The sequence below is a fragment of the Callorhinchus milii genome, unplaced genomic scaffold, assembly GCF_018977255.1.
Source record: "Callorhinchus milii isolate IMCB2004 unplaced genomic scaffold, IMCB_Cmil_1.0 Scaffold3, whole genome shotgun sequence".
Lineage (NCBI taxonomy): Eukaryota > Metazoa > Chordata > Chondrichthyes > Chimaeriformes > Callorhinchidae > Callorhinchus > Callorhinchus milii.
Genome location: NW_024704744.1, coordinates 898,271 through 919,077, shown reverse-complemented (window position 1 = coordinate 919,077; position 20,807 = coordinate 898,271). Strand labels below are relative to the sequence as shown.

Below are 20,807 nucleotides of genomic sequence, written 5' to 3'. Positions count from 1 at the left end.
CGACGTGAAAAGCGCTATATCAAATGCAAGGATTATTATTATTATATCAAATGGAAGGCTTATTATTATTATCGTCAAGCCTGCTGCCTCCACAGTCCTTGGGAAACACACCCTCAGGAGACTGTGCTGTCTCAGAGAGCAGTCCCAGGGACCTTGAGCCTCCTGTTTAAATTAATGCAGCGAATTAAACTAGATAGTGGACAAACCCTGGGAAATTAGGGCTACGGCAGTTAGTAGTGATGGCGCTATTGGAAAGGAAAAGGGGTTTCTCTCTCCCGCTATCCTGCCCAACAATCTCCCCAATAATATTGGTCACTCACTCCTGGCTATTTGTGGGACATTGTTGGCGCAAATCAGCTGGCAATTTCACCCACAAAATACACAGTCACTACTTTACAGTCAATCCTGTGAAGCGATTGAAATGTATGGATGACATGATGAGGCGCTGTATCAAATGCAAGAATAGTGTCTACGGTGAGATCAGAAAATATTTCTTTACACACAGAAGGTTGTGGGAGAATATGGATTGCCAGAAAGGCAGAAAACATTAGGATAATGATAATAATCTGTGCATTTGAGATCAATGTCGGGACATTGAGACATGGAGAAGTCTCAAAGAGCTTTACATAATATACTATAAAATTAACTGACTGTACCCCCATGATCTGATGAGCTGGTGGAGCAGACCGCTGGGCCGAATGGCCTCTGAAGGGATTAACGGTGGCTTGTCACTCCTTCACCCTGCACTGCGCCAGCACTCACTGGGCAGAGACATTCAAGAGATGGTCCAGGGAATAACATAATGATTACAGAATAAATAATAATTCCTGGTCATATATTGCTGAAGAGAGGGACCGATGATGACATTTGTTTGTGGAAGTAAAGAGAGGCTGGTTCTGTTGTAAACTGGGAATGCGGGTGTGTTATGCGCCGTGTTTGCCCCCCCAGGATGGGTGTGTAATTCAGTGCCTTGAAATGTTCAGTGCCTTGAAACCTTCCCGATGGGAAACGCAGTATACAAATGTGATTTATTCGTTGTTGTTGCCCTCGTTCCCTCCCTGCTCTTATCAACCCCCTTCTCCTGCTCCCCCTTCACTTCCAAAGTCTTTGTGAGGTGTGGGGGGGGCTCTCATGGGGAGGTGGGGGGTCATTCTGTGTCCTACGTTGAAGTGTTCTGGAACCCACGTCAGTCACGGCGATGGAGCCCCTCTGTTCTGCCTCTCTTCATCGTCCAGACAACTCCTCTCCCCTTCCTCTTCGACCGTGTTTACGGCCACCTCCAGGCCTCCCTCCAGCTCGGAGTCTCGGAGGCTCCGCCACTGTTAAGCGCTCTGAGACGCTACTCTGCGTGGAAGGCGCTATATAAGTGCAAATTGTTATTGTTGCCCAACACAAGCTGATTTCAGTGAGTGTAACCCAGGGGTGTGGTTGGTTGGGAGCTCAGAGCTGCACACACTCCTCAAGACGTCTCAGATTGTCAGAAAATAGTCAACGAAGACACAGGATGGTTCTTTTTTTCTTTTTACCAACCAAAGCCGGCCAAGTGGTCAGTGAACTGGGATGCTCTGCGTTCCCCTGTTAGGACCTCCATCAGCTCAGATACCCTTGTGGAGCTCTCCATGGTCTCGGCATCAATCTCTGCCTCTCTGCTGGTCAATGGGAGCGGTGTTATTGTGTGAGCTGGTGAGGGGGAGGGAGGGAGGGGGAGAGGGAGGGGAATGGTGTTGTACCTCTCTCCCCCCCTCGCCCTCCCTCCCCTCTCCCCCCTCTCCCACTCCCCCCCCCCCCCCCCCCCGGTGGTGGTGGTGATGTGTTGGCCCCAATGTTCCCCAACACACGGTGTCTCTGTACATTCCCATCAGGCTCGCAAAGACAACGGGAGGAAAATGGCCACTGCTTCGTTGCCAACGATGACCAAACCAGCACTGGTAAGCGTCCAGGAGCCCGCCGAGACCCCAAGCCAAGACTCAGAGCCCCAGAGCCCGCTCAGCGAGGTCTCCAGTGGCTACTTCTCCCACAGCGTCTCCATGGCCACGCTCTCCGACACCTCCACCCTGGCTGGCAGCCCCCCATCCTCCCACACCACCCCCGACACAGACATCACCCACACTCACAGGCCCTGGAGCTGCGACGGGGTGTCCCAGCTGGACAACAAGGACTGTGCTGGGCCAACAACCAGGCCTGCTCAACCCCAGCCCCAGCCCAGTCCAGCCCACACCAGCTCGACTCAACCCCAGCCCAGCCAGGCTGCAGCCCAGACCAGCCCCGTGCACAGCCCAGAGAGAATGGTTGAGCCAGACATTGGAGGGGACAAGCAATCAGAGGGAGAGGGCACCATGGAGACAGAGGGAGGGGACCCTGCGGAGCCTGACATGAGGAGGAGCCCTGTGTACAGCTCAGACACAGGGAGTGAGGTGGAGTCGGAGAGCGAGGGTGATGTGCAGCTGGAGAGAGGGGGAGACGAGGAGACGGACACAGGGGGAGAAGTGGAGCCAGAGGGAGGGAGCGTTGTCCACAGCTCAGACCCAGGGGGTGACGTGGAGCCCGGTAGCCACATGGACACTGATCCTCGTGAGGGTCACAATGATGTTGAAGAGGAAACGGCTGCTGCTGATGAAGAAGGAGAAGGAACGGAGCCAGAGTTTGTGGCGGAGTCGGGAAGAAGCCTCTCTGTGTGTGAGGAAGCTGGGAAAGGCCTGCCCTCCCGTATCCTCAGCTCCACCCTCAGCCCCGCCCCCGCTTCCCAACCCAGGGCCCCGCCCGGACTGGCCAAACCCCGCCTCACTGTGACTGCGTCCGCCATCACCTTCACAAACCCCTTCACCATCCAGAAGGTCCGCACCTCGGAGCTCAAGTCCTTCACTCGCATCCTGGGGGAGGAGGATTGCCGGAGCGGGTCCGAGCGGGAAGCCAAACGCTCGGCCGCAGACCGGCACAGCTGGAGCCCGGACACCGGGGAGACGGGGGAGGGGAGCGAGGGTAAGTGGGCAGCCCCCGAGGGCTCGCACCCCCCCAGCCACACGTCTGACACGGCCTCCGACACAGAGGATGGAGGAGCTGTGCCCAGCTGGCTGAGAGAGGGCGAGTATGTCAGTATTGGCACCAATAAGTGTGGGACTGTCAGGTATATCGGAACCACGGAGTTTGCGGACGGCGTGTGGATTGGTGTTGAGCTGGATGTACCAGCAGGTAAGACCAGAGACGTTACCCCTCCTCACCTGTTATTCCCTCACCTCCCCCCTCCCCTCCCTTCCTATCCCTTTATAACTGGGGACAGGAACTCTTCCCCCTCAGCTCCTGTTAACCCTGCAAACCAAAGCCCTAGCAGGTAAGGTGGTCCTAGCTGCAGAAGCAGCAGGAAAGCTTACCAGACGGCGCTCTCAATGGCAAGCTATGCGGTTTTAGCTGGCTAGACTCCAGCACTTACCCCAACGCACACCCAAGCCTTGGCTGTCGCCAACCTGCGCCTAATACTTTGCGGAATTAGGTCAGCAGGAGACTTCCCTCCAGGGAGAGAGTAAGAACATAAGAATTTGCTGGCCAAAGAAGACCAAGGTCCATCGAGTTTGCCTTCCACCAACCTGGCAATTGCTTGACATTTCGTCTCCCAAACTATACTGTGTAATATTTTCTAGCAAAAATCTATTTAATTTGTTCTTGAAACAAACATTTTCTGTATTTTTATATTCTACTCCAATATAAGGGGATTTGCATGTGATGCATGGAATGAATTCTCAGCTTGGTTTGGATACTCCTAAGCGTGGTGATGCGTTAGTGTGTGTCAGACACCTGGCTGGGCAAAACAAATCCTTTTATGGACCGAATTTGATGTACAGTCTTGGTTCTAGAGCAGGGCTGGGGGAGGCTGCGTTGTCAGAGGTGCCGTCCTTGGTGAGACATTAAACTGCTGGATGTTAAAGATCTCGTGACGCTATTTGAAAAGAGAAGGGAGTTTCTCTCTCCCGTGTCCTGGCCAACAATCCCCCAAATAAAATTGGTCATTCACTCCATGGCTGTTTGTGGGAGTTGCTGCAAGCAACCGGCTGCTGCGTTTGCCTACAAAATACAGTCATTACACTTGACAGTAAATCCTTTGAAGCGCTTTGAGACATGTCAATGCCATAACTAGCGAGAGAGTGAGGTTTATGTTCTCCTCTTGTCTGCTCTGCTTCTCTCTGGAACGCAATCCTGGAGTCCCACCGACTTGCTCTCTCCCACACCACCTTCAAGGTTCTTCAAGACTTACCTCTTTGACTGCTTTTTCGGTCATCGGGAGGACCTGGGTTTGATTCCTGGGCAGGGTTAAAGGTCAGGCAAGTTTCCTTACTCCAATATGCCTCTGTTTCGCAGTAAGTAAGAACCCAATTGTTAGTCGATTGGTGGATTGATTTTCCAGGGATAATTCCTTCAATAAAATAAATAATGATTATTTGGTCACTCAATCCATGACTGTTTGTGGGACACTGCTGTGTGCAATTGGCTGCCATGTTTTGCCCACAAAATATACAGTCACTACGCTTCACAGTAAATTCTGTGAAGTGTAGTGACTCTGTACTCTGTATATTCTGTGAAGTGCTTTGAGATGTCTCAACGACGTGATAAGGCGCTGTATCAAAATGCAAGTCTTATTGTTGTTAAGCTTGAGACGTCCTCCCGACGTGAAAGTCATTGCCGTATTGTGAGGGCGGGGAGACCTGGTGCAAAACCCGTTGTATAATCAGTGCTTAACGAGAATAGTGCAACCTCACCACATGGGCGTGAGCCCCAGAGCTCAACCCAACATTCAGCGGAAAGTCAAACAAGTGGGTGGGGCACTTTACTTCATCACAACAACCTGGGGCCTGGCAGGTGCCACCTCAAACCACTGGTGTACAAAGATACGGTGAAAAAAAACTCAACTGTCCAGTGACTTGGGACGTCTTTCCAATGTGAATAAATGTATAAATGTAATGTGTTGTTGTTGTCTGATAACACGGCAGACCAGACTGTGCTCAGTGGCTGAATGGCAGCAAGTACAGGCTTTCCATCGCGATTGGCAATATTGGGGAAGTGGGACTAGTTGGTGGCTCTTCCAAAGAGATGGCACAGGCACGATAGGCCGAATGGCCTCTTTCTGTCCTGTTCTATAATTTCTGCTCAAAACATTCACCAACGGCCATGCCTTTAGCTGCTACATCCTTATCCTCTGTGTCAATCCCTCAGCCTCACCCCCTCTTTATCTGGCTTTAATTCATCTCTTGAACCGTGTATTATGATCCCCTTCTGCCTCGCTCAGTGTCTGACCTCCCCACTGTGCAGCCCCCGAGACACTAACCTGTGTGAGAGACGCTGTGTAATTCACATTGTTGTTGTTTTGGAATGTGTATCAATAGAAAAAGTCTGAAAGGTGTGAAGGAGGAGTGGGGTAAACGGTGAGCTCCAGCCTTGTGGGGAGTTTGGGAATCCACCTCTTGCATGAATTGTTTGGAATTTTTGGATCGGCTGAACACACATACCCACCCACACAAAACCCCTCCTCCCATCACGCCAGCCCTCGCCAGGCTCTACTGGCTCCCAATTACTAAACGGATCAATTTCAACCCGCTACCCGCTACCCGCTGCCTCTGCTCGGCTGTCTCCAGCCTCCTGCTTGTTCCTTGTCCCCTCCACTCCACCATCGGGGGCCGTGCTTTCAGCCACTACTCCCCGAAACTCTGGAACTCTCTTCCTCTATCCCTCTGTCTTGCCGCCTCCCTCCCCATTTTCAAATCACATCTCAAGACTGTGCCTTACAGTCACCTCCTCCCGCCTCAGAGTCGGGCTCTAGAACTGTCAGACCTTCAGCCTCTCTGTCCCCACCCTCTGCAAATCCAGCTCAGTCCCTTCACCTCAACCCCTCCCTTTGCCTCCTTCAAGGCACGTCTCAAGACCCTCCTCTTCGTCAGCGCCTTCGGCCACCTTCCTACCCCCACCCTCCCCGCCCTCCACCCCTCCTGATCCCAACCCCCAGCTCGGGTACAAATCCCTGACTGTCCAGCGCCTTGGGATGTCCTCCCAACACGAAAGGCTCTGTAAGCCTTTGTATTGTTGTTTGAAGGATTTGTTTCCTGTTGTGTTTTGTAGGTAAGAACGACGGCAGTGTTGGAGGACATCAGTATTTCCGGTGTAATCCAGGATACGGAGCGCTGGTCAGACCCAACCGTGTCAGCAGGGCCTCGGGGGCCGGGAGGAGGCGAGGGGCCGGGCTCCGGCTCCAGCTAACCTCCGCAGCCGAGGTTAGGCGTAACGGCAACGTCACCAGCTCCAACCCCAACCTGGCCGCGCTGGGGCCCACCCGCACAGACAAGGCAACCAGGAGGAGTGAGCAGAGGAAATCCTGGGCCGCAGAGCAGAAACCTCAGTGAGCAGCCGGGGGGGTTGGTGTGTGGGGTGGGGGGGGGTGTAAACACTGACAATCAATCAATTGCGGGTGAGGAGGGAGTGTAGAACAGTTGCCCTCTCTCTCCCCATCCAGTTAAAAATATCAATACCTCTCTCTGCCCCCCAGCGCACCCATCGCCTCAGACACCTAAGAACCGTTACGGGCATGAGAGCTGTGTAAACACTAACACTGGGCCCCCCCCACCCTCTCTCTCTCTCTCTCTTCAGGCTGAACTAATGTCTTCTCAACACTTTCTCTCTTTTTCTCCCCCCATCACCAGCTCCATCATCTCAGACACCACGACAGGGGGGGAGTGAGGGGGGAGATGCTGACAACCTGAGCTACTGTTTTTATATTAGATTTTTACTCGGTAACCTGGCAGGAAGCTGGAATGACACTTCTCCTAATAGGCTTGTGAGATATTGCAAACTAATGTACATTTGTAATTAATGACCTTTTCTGATTCACACAAGGCTTTTATATATATATATTATACACAGAATCTAAATCTATATATGTGTATATCAGGACAATGTGATTTTCTGACTCGATCGGAAGGGAAATATGCTAACAGCGGGTGATTAAACATTATCATTGATTTTACTGTTGTTCACAGCGACTTTTAATCAGGTGGAAATCGATGGGGTAATTTAAATTTTTTTATTTAAAAAAAACAAGTGTCTGTCTTTTGTTCTCGCTGCGGATCTGGTTTGTGAAATTCTCAGTGTCTACTGAGCTTTGGCTGTCGAGTATAAACATTGGTACGGACTGACTGGGCTGAATGGCCTGTTTCGGTGCTGTACCCGGGATAGTCCCACGAGGAGGTGGTCTGTCCCTGGGTCCAAATTTGCCTCGTCTTGAGTTCAGCAACAAACTGAACAACATTAACATTCTAAACCAGATACACTCATCACAGAAACACAGCTATTAATCCCCACAACACGATTCCTTCCCCGGGAACTCCCAACATCAGCAACCGTGGGAATTTTAATTATACATATATATGTGTGGGATTTGGTTCACGAAACTATGGTCACCTTATCCTGGTCTCTCTGTGCTGCTGTTACCGTGGTTTTATGGAGTCCCGTACCGTAGTGGTTAGAACACTTGCCTCGTGGCCTCGCAGGCAAGAGGACCTGGGTTTGATTCCCGGGTAGGACGAAACCTTAGGCGAGTTTCCTTACTCCACACATCTCTGTTTATGTAGCAGTAAGTAGGAACTTAAGTCAATTGGCAGATCACTTTCCAGGGGTAATAAATAATCCATCAAAAAAAAATGGTCACTCAATCCACAACTCTTTTGTGGGTCACTGCTGTGCACAATTGTCTGCTGCGTTTCAGCCACAAAATGAATTAATTTTACAGTATATTCTGTGAAGCGCTTTTGAGACACTGCAATGACATGATAAGACGTTATATCAAATGCAAGAATTATTATTATATCGTTAATTATATTAACCGTGAAACCACAGACTGCCTCAGAGACAGATCAATTTAAATTAGTTTATTTTTTCCTCTACCTGGAAAGATACAGAGTAATAAACGCAACATTTTTCTTTAAAAAATAAATTTGTTAAAACAAACTGTACAAACGGCATAAAGTAACTTTACATTTGTTTCTGCGAAACAGTCTATGTCAACACAAGGCACTAATCCAGAGATCGAGAGGGGACCACACGCATAGGACCCCAAAGTAACTGCTCGATCCATAGAATTAAAAAAATAATCTAAGGCTTTTTATTTAAATCCCATTCACATTTTCTATTTTAATGTTAAAAAAGTTCCTGTGAGTGGCCTCCCTGATCCAGGCCGCCTTTACTCTGTGCAGTAACCACGACCAGGACATCATGACCTTCCTCAGTGCTAATGCCTTTCACAGCTGTGGGTTAGGATGTGGATGGAGTGCATTGTGTCTGTGCCTTCGCCTCACTCCTTGCCTTCTTCAAGGCATGTCTCAAGGCCTCCTTCGAGCATGTCTTCGGCCACCCTCTTCCCTACCCTCCACCCCCAGCTCAGGTCCAAATCCCTGACTGTCTTGAGACATCCTCCTGACGTGAAAGGTGCTCTGTGCTGCCATGACTGAGATCCGCTAAGTCAACCCAACCCGTGACCTACCAGGGCTTTCTTCCCACTCAGCCGTTAGCACAATGTTAGCCGTTAGCTCGTGGGGAGAAGCCGGTCATTGGTAATGGTGCAGTGGCTCATCAGCTGTGGGAGGGTTCACCTCAATTGATCAGGGTCTCAACTTGCTTCTAAATCTCCGCTGACAGGAGTGGGACATGGATCATGTGACTGCCCCATCCCTGAGCACTGAATCAGTCAGCAATAGTGACTGTGGAACCAGGGGCCGTGAACAAGGAGATCGGATTCCCCTGGTTTATGGCCCTGAGTGGGAGGAGCGAGGGCTTCACAGATAAATGTAGTCAAGTATAGTGACTGTAATTTGTGTGCATATAAGAACAGAAAAGCCAACTTTCATTAAGACTCAATTCAGCGCAGTCATACATCTTAAGCGCCTGTTTGAGATGACCAACAGCTCGACATTTGGGGATTGAAGCGAAGGGGTATGAAGCTCCCCTTCTCTCTCCTCCCAACACTTCCCAGTCTCTGCTTTCTAATCAACTTTTACCTTGAGTTTTTTTTGGTCGGCCGGGTGTCTGACACAGAAACCAATCACCGAGCTTAAGAGTATCCAAACCAAGCTGAGAATTCCCCGCTTCCCGCCTACACATGGAAATCCCAGAGATAGATTGTTGGAATGGAAAGCGCTCTCTCTCCCTGGAGGGATGCATCCTGGCTTACCTAATTCCGGAAAATATTAAGCGCAGGTTGGCAAGAGCCAATGCTTGGGCACTCCAGAGTGTGCGTTGGGGGTAACTGCTGATATCACTGTCTGCAAGCTTTCCCGCTGCTTGTCCAGATGGGACCACCCTACCCATTAGTAGGGTTTACAGGAGCTGAGTGGGATGACTTCCTGCCCCCAGTGACTGGTCGGCCCTTCCAGGTCCTGCTGTGCTGTCATGAGCAGTGCCCTGGAATACTGTGGACCTGCCTGGCTCAGGAACCGGACTGGAGACCCTCACAGATCGATCACTCCCTCACTGAGATTCCTGCACATTGTGGGAGTTGTGTGTAAGGCGTGTAAACAAACCCTTGTGCAACCGAGTGTTTTGTTGATTGTAAAGCTAAATTAAGGGCATTTTGCAATTCCCTTTGTACAAACCAGTTTACACAGCACATAACCTCCCGCTTTACACAGCTGTGTAATATGCCTGTGTTTACACAAGGCACATGATTCACGACAAATGATACTCCTACATTTACACATGGTTTACATACACACAATATACCCAGGTTTACTCGTGGTTTACACTGGGCACACACTAGCCCCAATGCTGCTGGACAAGGACTACAGAAAGCTGTCAGGGTTGGGCTGGCAAGATTAAGATTGTGTCCAGCCTGGCACCTGCCTCCACCAGCACCCAGGGAGGGAGCCCCATCACCACCCGGTAAAGGCACGGCCCATGCCGGTTACCAGACTTCACGGCTGGAATGCTGAAGCTGCGGCTACCAGGCAATGTTACCTGAATGATTGGGAGGGCATCGGATACAACAAAGTGGTGATGCTGAGAGTTCTCTAAAAATAACTCACCTCATCTACACACACTACAGTCACTCACTTCATCCCTTAACTGGTGAACAGTCCTAACTCACTGAGGACAACAGTTAGTGCGTTCGCTGTCCTGGATGCCTGCTGACTGGAGACCGTTGGGAGGCTGCCGTAGGCTACTAAATGGATTTAGTTTATCCCCCCTACCCCACCCCAACCAAGGAGCCAGGCTATCTCTCCACTCCACAATCCCAGCCATTCCGAAGGACATCTTTCCGTGATCCTCACCCCACCCAGATCATTCTCATTTCTTCGTTCGAAAGTCCTTGAGCCCAGACTGAGGGAGCACAAGCCAACGTTACTGGGCTGCTGATGGTGAGCGTCACTGGAGTGTGGGGTGAGGAAGGGTGTGAACTCGGGTAATAGCACTGTGCCAGTATTGGGTACAGCTTCATGGTTAGGAAACAGGTTCAAGTTTTTCACAGACATCGCTGTCTGCTGAAATCTTGAACACTGAGGAATGAAGAGCCAAAGCTTCAGGAAGCATCGCATCAAGACTGGCCTCAGGCGTTGGGCTGAAGACATCAGGTCCCCACTAATGTTTGACAATAAGACAAGCAGCTTCTTTGGCCAGAACCCCAGCCCTAGGGGACATGAGGCACATCCTCCCGTCCAAGGCACTGACTGTCACGAGTGGATGAGGAGAAGCTAAGCTCGCTGAAAACAAGATCATGTACAGATATATTGGGATTTACATTAAGGTTTGGTCGGTCCCACATTGCACCACATCTTGGTCCTGTCCTCCTCGCCTCAGTTATCCTCAATCACCTCAGTCTTTATCCCGCTGCCGCCCCCCTGTCTGGCCAGAGCCAAGATGGTGTGGTTGACAGCAGCCATTTCCACTGCCAGTGAGATGGGATCCTGCTGGAGGTCACTGGGACTTGTGTTATCGTCCTGCGGTTGGGGAGAAGGGTTGGAGCGTTAGGAAAACAGCAACTTTCTCACCATGAACAATGCTACCAATGGTGCTCGCTCCCCCACTGGAGCTCTCTAATCTAACCCCATTTTCTGCTCTTTCCCCCATCGTGTCTGTGTAGCTACCTCACTCCCAGAAGCACTCTCTCCTGAACCTGAAGACTCCTATCTCTTTCTCAGTATTTTGTCACATTCTTCCTTTCCAAACGTTGATCTATCTTGAATGACAAAAATGGCCACCTCCAGGTCATCAAATCACCCAGGACATCACTTCCTGTGTGAACATCACACACTTCCCGTGGGTACCCTGTAGACCGACAGGAGTTGCAGTGCACATCTGATCTCTGGTGTGTATCACAGGTTCATGCCTCAGTCCCACTAAATGGGACGTGGAGTCCTGCAGCTCAGTGGTTAGAGCACTCGCTTTGCAAGTGAGAGACCTAAGTTCAATCCCCGGGAGGTCAGGGCCAAACCTTGGGCAAGTTTCCTTACTCCACACAGAGCCTAATAATAATCCCTCCAAAAACAATAATAAATTGGTCATTTTCAATCCATGACTGTTTGTGGGGACATTGCTGTGTGCAATTGACTGCCGCGTTTCACCCACAAATATACAGTCAACTCACTTTACAGCATATTTTGTGAAGCGCTTTGAGGTGTCGAGAAGACGTGAAAAGTGCTATATCAAATGCAAGGATTATTATTATTAAATGCTGAAAACGCTGGTGAGAATGGTTGCCGGCTTCTCGTGCTATTCGTGGCAAAACCATTGGGAACCTGTGATCCCAGAAGAGCCGCCTCACAGCCACACCGCAGACCCTGCACAGCACAGAGTCTGATCATATGGAGGAGCCAAAGTACAACACTTTACCACAGGGTCCCAACCCCTAATATAGGGAGCATTGCTGACCACCTCATCTCCAGCATTGAGAAGGAGTGGAATCCTGGGGTATAGTGGTTAGAGCACTCGCCTCGCAAGCGAGTGTACCTGGGTTCGATTCCCGGGCAGGGAGAAACCTTGGCATGTGGAATAACAACAAGCAAACAAATTACAATTATATAGTGCCTTTCACATCAGGAGGACGTTCCAAGTTTCCTTACTCCACAGGCCTCTGGTTACCTCGCAGTAAGTAGGAATCTGGTTGTTAAAATTTGGTCATTCAATCCACGACTGTTTGTGGGACATCACTGCACAGTTGGCTACCACATTTCACCCACAAAATATACAGTCAATTCACTTTACAACATATTCTATGAAGCACTTTGAGACGTCTGAACAAAGTGATCAGGCGGTATGTCAAACGCACGGATTATTATTATTAGTGTCCTAAAGGATGTTGACATGGTTTGTTCTCCTCTTTGTAAATCCACTCAGGTTCTTATGTGCAGTATTTAAAAAGGTGAGGGATTTAATGAGATAAATAAGGAGAAGCTATTTGCACTGGTCGGTGATGAGATGGTGTAAATGTAAGATCATTAGCATTTCCAATCAGACACGCAACACTCTAAAGGCACTGGTTGAAGCAGAATCCATTACAACAACAACAACATTAGAGTTCAAACAAAAATTGGGCAGATATTTTAAAAAGAAAAATATAAATGGAGTGTGGGGGAGAAGGGAAGGCCAGGGGAGTGGGACTAAACAAGAAGATCTTTCAGAGCACTGGCACAGGCACAATAGGCCGAATGGCCTCCTTTTGTGTTTCTAACATTGTATGATTCTTAAGTGATTGAAACTGTTGGTTGAAGTCTGGAAATTGTCAGGACAATGTTTTTTTACCGGGCGAGTGTGTTTGACACATGCGGAAACCCATCACCGGGGCTTAAGAGCATCCAAACCAAACCGAGAATTCCATGTATCCCACCAACACATGGAAATCCCAGAGTCAGAATGTTGGGATGGAATGTGCATTATTTCTCTCTCTCGTAAGACGAAAGGAAGACTGAAGGAAGTGAGGAGACCCATCCACTTAAGGGACAGTGAAAGGAGACTGAGTTTTGGGTTCAACAGTCAGTCTGTAGTACAGAGTAATAGTCTGTAAAATGCATAAACTTGGTCTCTATTTGGAGTTTAGAGGTTGAGGGCTGTTAGTTGTTAATCCGACTGAGGATCTTAAAATAATAAAGGGATTTGATAGGGCAGTTACAGAGAAACTATTTCCCCTGGCGGGGGAATCCAGAACAAGGGGCATCATTAAAATTAGAGCCATTTAGGAGTGAAACCAGGAGATAGTTTTTCACAAAAAGGTTAGTGGAAATCTGTAACTCTCTCTCCCAAAAGATTGTGGATCCTCGATCCATTTATACCTTCAAGATTGAGGTGGTGAGCTATTTGTTAGGAAAGGGTATTAAGAGACACGGGGCAAAGGCAGGTAAATGGACTTGCGGTACAGATCAGCCATTAAAGAATGGTGGAACAGGCTCGAGGGGCTGAAAGGTCTACTCCTGTTCCTCTGTTACAGAGAGAGAGGGAGCACGGACTGGAGAAAGGACAGGGAGTGTGACTGGAGGGAGAGCTCTTTCGGAGTTAGAGAGAGAGAGAGAGCGGGCACAGACATGATGGGCTGAACGGCCTTCTGTGCTGTAAAGTTGTCTGATTAGATGTGATTGTGGCTGAGGGCAGGGAGATGGGGATGTGCTGTTAACTGCTTTCCCCACCTCCTGACACTCACCAACATTCTGGCCTAGCCAGTGCGGGACGGGCGGGTTGGCCTATTTGGGCGAGGTCCCGCCGGGCTGGTAGAGCCCCTGGCACCAAGCGCCAGCGGGAGTGACCGCCCTGGGGACAGGAGGAGAGAAGAGAGAAGAAAACGGTGAAGAATAAATCTTGGCAGGAACCGCGAGGCAGAAAAGAAAGCGGTTCTTTTATAAAGTGCTCCAGAGAGTTTCACCCAAAGCCACACATCAACAGCCCTCACCTGCTCCAGAAATCACTCCCATCAATGTCGTCGCTGTTGGAATGAGCTCCCGGGCTCTGCACATCGATGCCATGCGTTTCCAGGATTGCTGCTTCTTTGAAAAAGCAGAAACATCCATTAAAAATACATAATAATTAATAATTATCCTTGCATTTGATACAGCACCACATCACGTTGTTGAGACGTCTCAAAACACATCACCGAATATACTGCAAAGTAGATTGACTGTATTTTGTGGGCAAAACATGGCAGCCAATTGCACACAGCAGCGTCCCACAAACAGTCGTGGATTGAGTGACTAAATTGAAAAAAATGAACATGCAAAAGAACAACCTCTACTCAAAAGGGCAGACATCTTTTAGATTCTTTTCTTGCTCAAAAAAACATCTAAAAATTGTGATAGAAGTTCAGGAAACATAGGCCCCCTTTCTCGTCTCCGTCTCAAGACCTTCCTCTTTGACCGTGCCTTTGATCATCCTCTCATCCCCACTCCCATTGCCCTCCACCCCTTTTAATCCTAATCCCCAGCTCGGGTGCCAACCCTACACTGGCCAGCGCCATGGGATATTAATGGCTCCAGCACAGACACGATGGGGAGAGAGAGAGAGAGAGCAGGGAATGGGGTTAGAGTAGGGAATTCCGGCACAGACACGTTGATCTGAATAATAATGATAATAATCCTTGCATTTGATATAGCGCTTTTCACGTCGGGAGGACGTCCCAAAGCGCTTCACAGAACACACTGTAAAGCGAATTGACTATAGTTGTGGGCAAAACGCGGCAGCCAATTGCGCACAGCAATGTCCACAAACAGTCATGGATTGAGTGACCAATTTATTATTTTTTTCTTCTTGAGGAATTATTATCCGACGTGTGGAGTAAGGAAACTTGCCTAAGGTTTTTCCCTGCTGGGAATCAAACCCAGGTCTCTCACTTGCGAGGCGAGTGCTCTAACCACTGAGCTACAGGTCTACCACCACATTGAATAGACTCGTTCTGTCCTGTAAACGGTCTGTGATTCTACAACTTCCTTAAACATTACCAATGTTTGCTCTCTTCTTGATCTCCTTCCTGCGGTTGGCAAACCAGTTGTACACCTTCAGTGGGGTCACTCGCTCGGTCTCCGTTAGCTTCTTACCTACAGACAGAAAACCACACAGTAGCAGATCATGTCAGGTTTAGCCGCCAAAGCCCTGGGTTTGTGGTGATACCCGACAATGTGGACAGGCAATGATCCACTGCCGTGTGCCCATAAACATTGCTCTATGAAGAGACTTGCAATCCCTTCATGCCCTGGAACCTCCCTACCTTTCTGACCTGCTTTCTCCCCACTCCACTACCTGCTGCCTCTGCTCGGCTGGCTCTGACCTTCTGCTTGTCCCTCATCCCTTCCACTCCACCATCAAGCTTCTTGTTGTACTGGCTGAAAGCGTGGCCGCCGATGGTGAAGAGGAGGGCATGCAGAAGGCCCGAGCTGGCTGAGTGACGGAGTGGGTGCGAGCAGAAGGAGGCAGGGAGGTGCTACCCAGTGAGCGGGGCTGGCATTCTGTAAGTCAATCCCACCTGTTAGATTATAGAAGTTGTAGTCTAATAATAATGAACATTAAACAAATGTAGAATGGAGAAAGTACTGACGGTCATGGGATAGGACACATCTGGTTTGCTCTGTTTCTGAAGGAGTAACAAGGCAGCTGTGGAAAAGGGCAGAGGATTACCACTTATCAGTAAATAACAACAAGCCCACAGAGGTAACGGTCCAAGGTACCGGTCGACACAGGATCTCAGCTCAGCAATAAGCCGTTAGATTCTGACAGGCCCCGCATATACCATAGCAACAAATGAGCAAGTTGGTCAAACTGGAGGACTTTGGTACCATCCCAGGAATGTACTAATGGTTACACATAATAAAGTAACGAGCACCAGATACAGCCCTAAACCGATCAATCTCCTATCTTAGACAGGACAAAGGGAAGACCTCGTGGAGACTCGGTCAGGCTGGCACCAAGCCAAACGATTGATTAACCTGAGCACGTGACAGTATCAGAAGTGGGTAGAGGGGCCCTAGGAAGGACACTTGGAGAAAGGGTATAACTAGCCCACCTCTAGGTGAGAACAGTTAGAAGAACAGGAAGACTCCAGAGAGAGAGAGAGAGAGAGAGAGAGAGACGGAGTGTGGAGAGGTCCCTTTAAGAATCACAAGGAAGGTGTTCCATGATGTTGTGTGACTATCTTCAAATATAATTTGTTAGACAGTTTCAGTAACTTGTTAATGCATGTTATGTTCACTCTGTTCATAATAAACCTGACTGCACCATATTTGGACTGTCGAGTCACATTTCGAACTATGGGATCGGAAATCCCAACACACTCCTGAAAGCTATCCCACCAGCTGTGTTTTATTTAAAGTTATGCCTCACCTGGCTTCTGTACCACTGCGTTGCAGGCGTTAGAGATCTCCTCCCTCTTGGCTTCATCGGGATATTGATTTTCATGGAAATAACTAAGTGAAGAAAAGCACACAAGATATTCCATCAGGTGACACCGCACAGCCCCGGCCAGTCCAGAGCTGGCCATCAGTCAAACCTGCCTTAGAGAGAAATCACCTCATCACATCGAAAGGTCTCGTAAAAGCTTTATAGTCCAGTAAAACTCACATACGTCGTATCCCTCGGGTTTTATAACATTTAATATGACTTGCATGAAGTCCGAGTTGTAGACAAACTGTATAAGTCGTTGAAAATCTGATTTAATCAATGAACTACTCTGTGCACGTGTAATTCAATGCAGCTGGTAAGTGCGCATGTGGTGATAGATTAAGACTACATTTCCCGTGATTCAATGAGTCTTCACCCGTCACCACATGTGCACTTATCAGCAAGTGTTGGAATCGCAGGATATCAAGTTCTTTCTGCTCATGCGTCGACGGTCAGGGCTATGATTGCCATAATTCAGCGCAGCCGGTAAGTGCGGGAGTAATGGAAGGCAGGGGAGTGGCATTATGAGTTAGGAGGTGATTGATACAAATAGTTTAAATCCGATGGCCTGGTCAAAGAGGAGAGTCTTGAGGCAGGACTTGAAGGAGGCTAAGGAGGGGGCGAGGCGGAGTGACTGGGGGATGGAATTCCAGAGGTTAGGGGGCAGAGTTGCTGAAGGCTCTCCGCCAATGGTGGGGCGGGTGGGTCGGGGGACAACAACAACAACTTGCATTTATATAGCGCCCTTCCCCCAGGGTAGCGTCCCAGACCGCTATAAGCAAGGACAGGATATTTGAGGGTTTGCCTAAAAATAAGCAGTCACCACACTTTACAGAAAAACTATGAAGCGCTTTGAGACACTGACGTTATAGAGCCACTTCAAGTGCCGGGATTATTATTATATGGGCAGATTCAGGATTTGGGCAGATACATGTTATTCAAATTTAATGTAGAAACGGCAGGGGAGTGAGAGCCCACAGACAGGTTTTTATAATAATAAAATAATAATCCTTGCATTTGGTACAGTGCCTTATCGCATCGTTAAGAGGTCTCAAAGCGCTTCACACAATATATCGTAACAAGATAGATGAATTAGTTGCACAAATAGAGGTAAAAACCGGTATGATCTAGTAGCCATCACCGAGACATGGTTTGCAGGGTGATCAGGGATGGGAACTGAATATTCCCGGCTACGTGGTATATAGGAAAGATAAGCGATGTGGTAAACGAGGAGGGGGCGTGGCCCTGCTAATAAAGGATGGGATAAAAACAGTAGAGAGGAAAGATTTTAAATCTGAAAAGCAAGATGTAGAGTCAGTATGGGTAGATAATGTAACTTCAAGGGGCAGAAAACTATAGTGGGAGTAATAATAATAATCCTTGCATTTGATATAGCGCTTTTCACGTCGGGAGGACGTCCCAAAGCGCTTCACAGACCACACTGTAAAGTGAATTGACTGTATATTTGTGGGCGAACGCGGCAGCCAATTGCGCACAGTAATGTCCCACAAACAGTCGTAGATTGAAAATGACCAATTTATTATTGTTTTGGGTTTTGGAGGGATTATTATTGGGCTCTGTGTGGAGTAAGGAAACTTGCCCAAGGTTTCGCCCTCTGCCTGGAATTGAACTCAGGTCTCTCACTTGCGAAGCGAGTGCTCTAACCACTGAGCTACAGGACTCCACAGTAGTTTATAGACCCCCAAACAGTGGTCAAAGTATCGCTCAAGGTATAAATCAAGAGATTAGTGGAGCATGTAGCAAAGGAAAGACACTAATTGTGGGTGATTTTAACCTGCACATAGACTGGGACAACCAAATTGGGAAAGGTAACATAGAAGAGGAGTTTATAGAATGTATTAGAGATAATTTTCTAGATCAATATGCTGAGGAGCCGACCAGGGAACAAGCCATATTAGACCTTGTTTTGTGTAATGAAACAGGGCTGATCAGCAAACTGGAACTTAAGGCTCCTCTCGGGCAAAGCGATCATAATATGATGGAATTTAGCGTTAAGTTAGAGAGGGAAGTAGTTAAGTCTGAAGCAAAAGTCTTCAATTTAAATTGAGCCAACTTTGCTGGTATGAGAGAGGATTTAGCCAGAATAAACTGGGAGACTAAACTTTGACGGTAGACCAGCAATGGCAGACATTCAAGGAGATAGTGCAAAATTCCCAACGAGCACATATTCCTTTGAGGAATAAGAATGCCACGGGAAAGGTGGTGCAGCCGTGGCTAACGAGAGCAGTTCGGGACAGTATCAAATCAAAAGAAAAAGCCTATAAAACAGCGAAGATGAGTAGTAAACCCGAGGATTGAGAGAACTTTAGGGAACAACAGAGGAGGACCAAAAAGTTGATCAAGAGGGAGAAAATAGATTACGAGGGCAAACTAGCAAACATAAAAGCAGACTCCAAGAGTTTTTACAAATATATAAAGAGGAAAAGGCTAGCGAGGGTGAATGTGGGTCCATTACAGGTAGAGACCGGAGGAATTATAATAGGGGACAAAGACTCACCATTAAAGTCATTAAACAAGTATTTTTCTACAGTCTTCACCGTGGAAGACACTGGAAACATACCAAAAATAGAGGACCAAGAAGACAATGTTAGCGAGCAACTGAGGGAGATTAACATTAGTAAAGAGATGGTTCTCGGTAAATTGTCGGGTCTTAAAACCGATAAATCCCCTGGACCGGATGTCCTGCATCCGAGAGTTTTAAAGGAGGCGGCTACTGAGATAGTGGATGGCTTGTCTATAATCTTCCAAAAGTCTGTGGATACTGGAAAAGTTCCCATTGATTGGAAGATTGCAAACGAAATTCCACTATTTAAGAAGGGTGGGAGAGAAAATAGGGAAAACTATAGACCAGTTAGTTTGACGTCAGTTGTAGGGAAAATTCTTGAGTCCTTAATAAAAGACGTAGTTATGGGATACCTGGAAGACCATGAAAAGATTAGGCAGAGTCAACATGGCTTTACAAAAGGGAAGTCATGCTTGACTAACCTTTTAGAATTTTTTGAGGATGTATCCAGGAGGTTGGATAAGGGGGAACCAGTAGATGTGGTATATTTGGATTTTAGGAAGGCATTTGACAAGGTGCCACACAAAAGGCTGTTACTCAAGATCAAGGCCCACGGGATTAATGGGAAAATATTAACATGGATAGAAGAGTGGCTATCGGGTAGAAAGCAGAGAGTAGTGATAAACGGATCATTCTCGAATTGGCAGGATGTAACTAGTGGAGTGCCACAAGGATCAGTGCGGCCTCAGCTATTTACCATTTACATCAATGATCTGGACGAGGACATTGAATGTAATGTGTCTAAATTCGCGGATGATACTAAACTAGGTAGCAGAGTGAGCTCTCAGGATGATGCAAAAAGATTGCAACAAGATATAGATAGGCTCGGGGAGTGGGAGTAGGTGGCAGATGGAATTCAATGTTAGCAAGTGTGAAGTTATTCACCTAGGTAGCAAGAATAAAAGAACAGATTATTTTCTGGAAGGGGAAAGTTAGATAGTGTTAGTATTCAAAGGATTTGGGTGTCCTTGTACACCAGTCCCAAAAAGTTAGTTTGCAGGTGCAGCAGCAACTAAGAAGGCGAACGGCAGTTAGCGTTCATTGAAAGGTTTAGAATATAAGAGTAGGGAAGTCTTCCTGCAACTGTACAGGGCCTTTGGTGAGACCGCACCTGGAGTATTGTGTGCAGTTTTGGTCTCCTTATTTAAAAAACGACATACTTGCCTTCGAAGGGGTGCAGCGTAGATTCATTAAGTTAGTTCATGGGATGAGGGGACTGACCTGTGAGGATAGGCTGAATAAACTAGGGCTGTATTCTCTAGAGTACAGAAGAATTAGGGGGATCTTATTGAAACATATAAGATTCTTAAACGGCTGATAAAGTAGACACTGAGCTGTTTCCCCTGGTAGGAGAATCTATAACCAGGGGTCACAGTCTTAAAATTAAGGGTCAGCCTTTTAGAACAGAGTTGAGGAAACATTTCTTCACTCAGAGGCAGTGAACTTATGGAATTCACTACCCCAGAAGGCTGTAGATGCTCAGTCCTTGAACATTTTCAAGGCTGAGACTGATAGATTCTTGAAAAAGAGGGATTAGGGATATGGGAGAGGGCGGTAATCAGAGTTAGGTGAGAAGATCAGCCATGGTCTTATCAAATGGTGGGGCACAGGCTCGAGGGGCTGAATGGCCGACTCCTGCTCCTAATTCTTATGTTCTTATACTGTAAACTGAATTTACTGTATACTTTGTGGGTGAAACACGGCAGCCAATTGCGCACAGTAGCGTCCCACAAAGTTATGGATTGACTGACCACATTATTATATGATATATAAAAGGAGCTTTGCCGCTGAGTAGAGTGATATGAGCAGAACGTTCGGTCACGGGTTCTGTTGTCAAAATATCAAC

The 20,807-nt window shown here is 48.0% G+C and overlaps 2 protein-coding genes across 4 annotated transcripts in view; one reads left to right on the top strand and one right to left on the bottom strand.

Annotated features, from left to right (window-relative positions):
* kif13bb (kinesin family member 13Bb) overlaps positions 1-7,003 on the top strand; it is a gene marked incomplete at its 5' end in the record, with an annotated part of 71,813 nt that extends 64,810 nt beyond the window's left edge. For 2 of the 3 annotated variants that reach the window (XM_042332919.1, XM_042332918.1), the window contains 2 exon segments: positions 1,863-3,189; positions 6,103-7,003. In XM_042332919.1, coding sequence (XP_042188853.1) covers positions 1,863-3,189; positions 6,103-6,383 — 1,608 coding nt within the window. 3 annotated transcript variants of the gene reach the window in all.
* Positions 7,004-13,697: 6,694 nt separating this feature from the next.
* On the bottom strand, positions 13,698-16,477 carry LOC121848516 (homeobox-containing protein 1-like). The gene is made up of 4 exons (XM_042332722.1): positions 16,321-16,477; positions 14,946-15,041; positions 13,904-13,997; positions 13,698-13,764 (listed from the first exon to the last, which is right to left on the bottom strand). Exons 1-4 carry the CDS (start codon positions 16,475-16,477, stop codon positions 13,698-13,700), a joined length of 414 nt encoding a protein of 137 aa, XP_042188656.1.
* Positions 16,478-20,807: the final 4,330 nt, after the last annotated feature.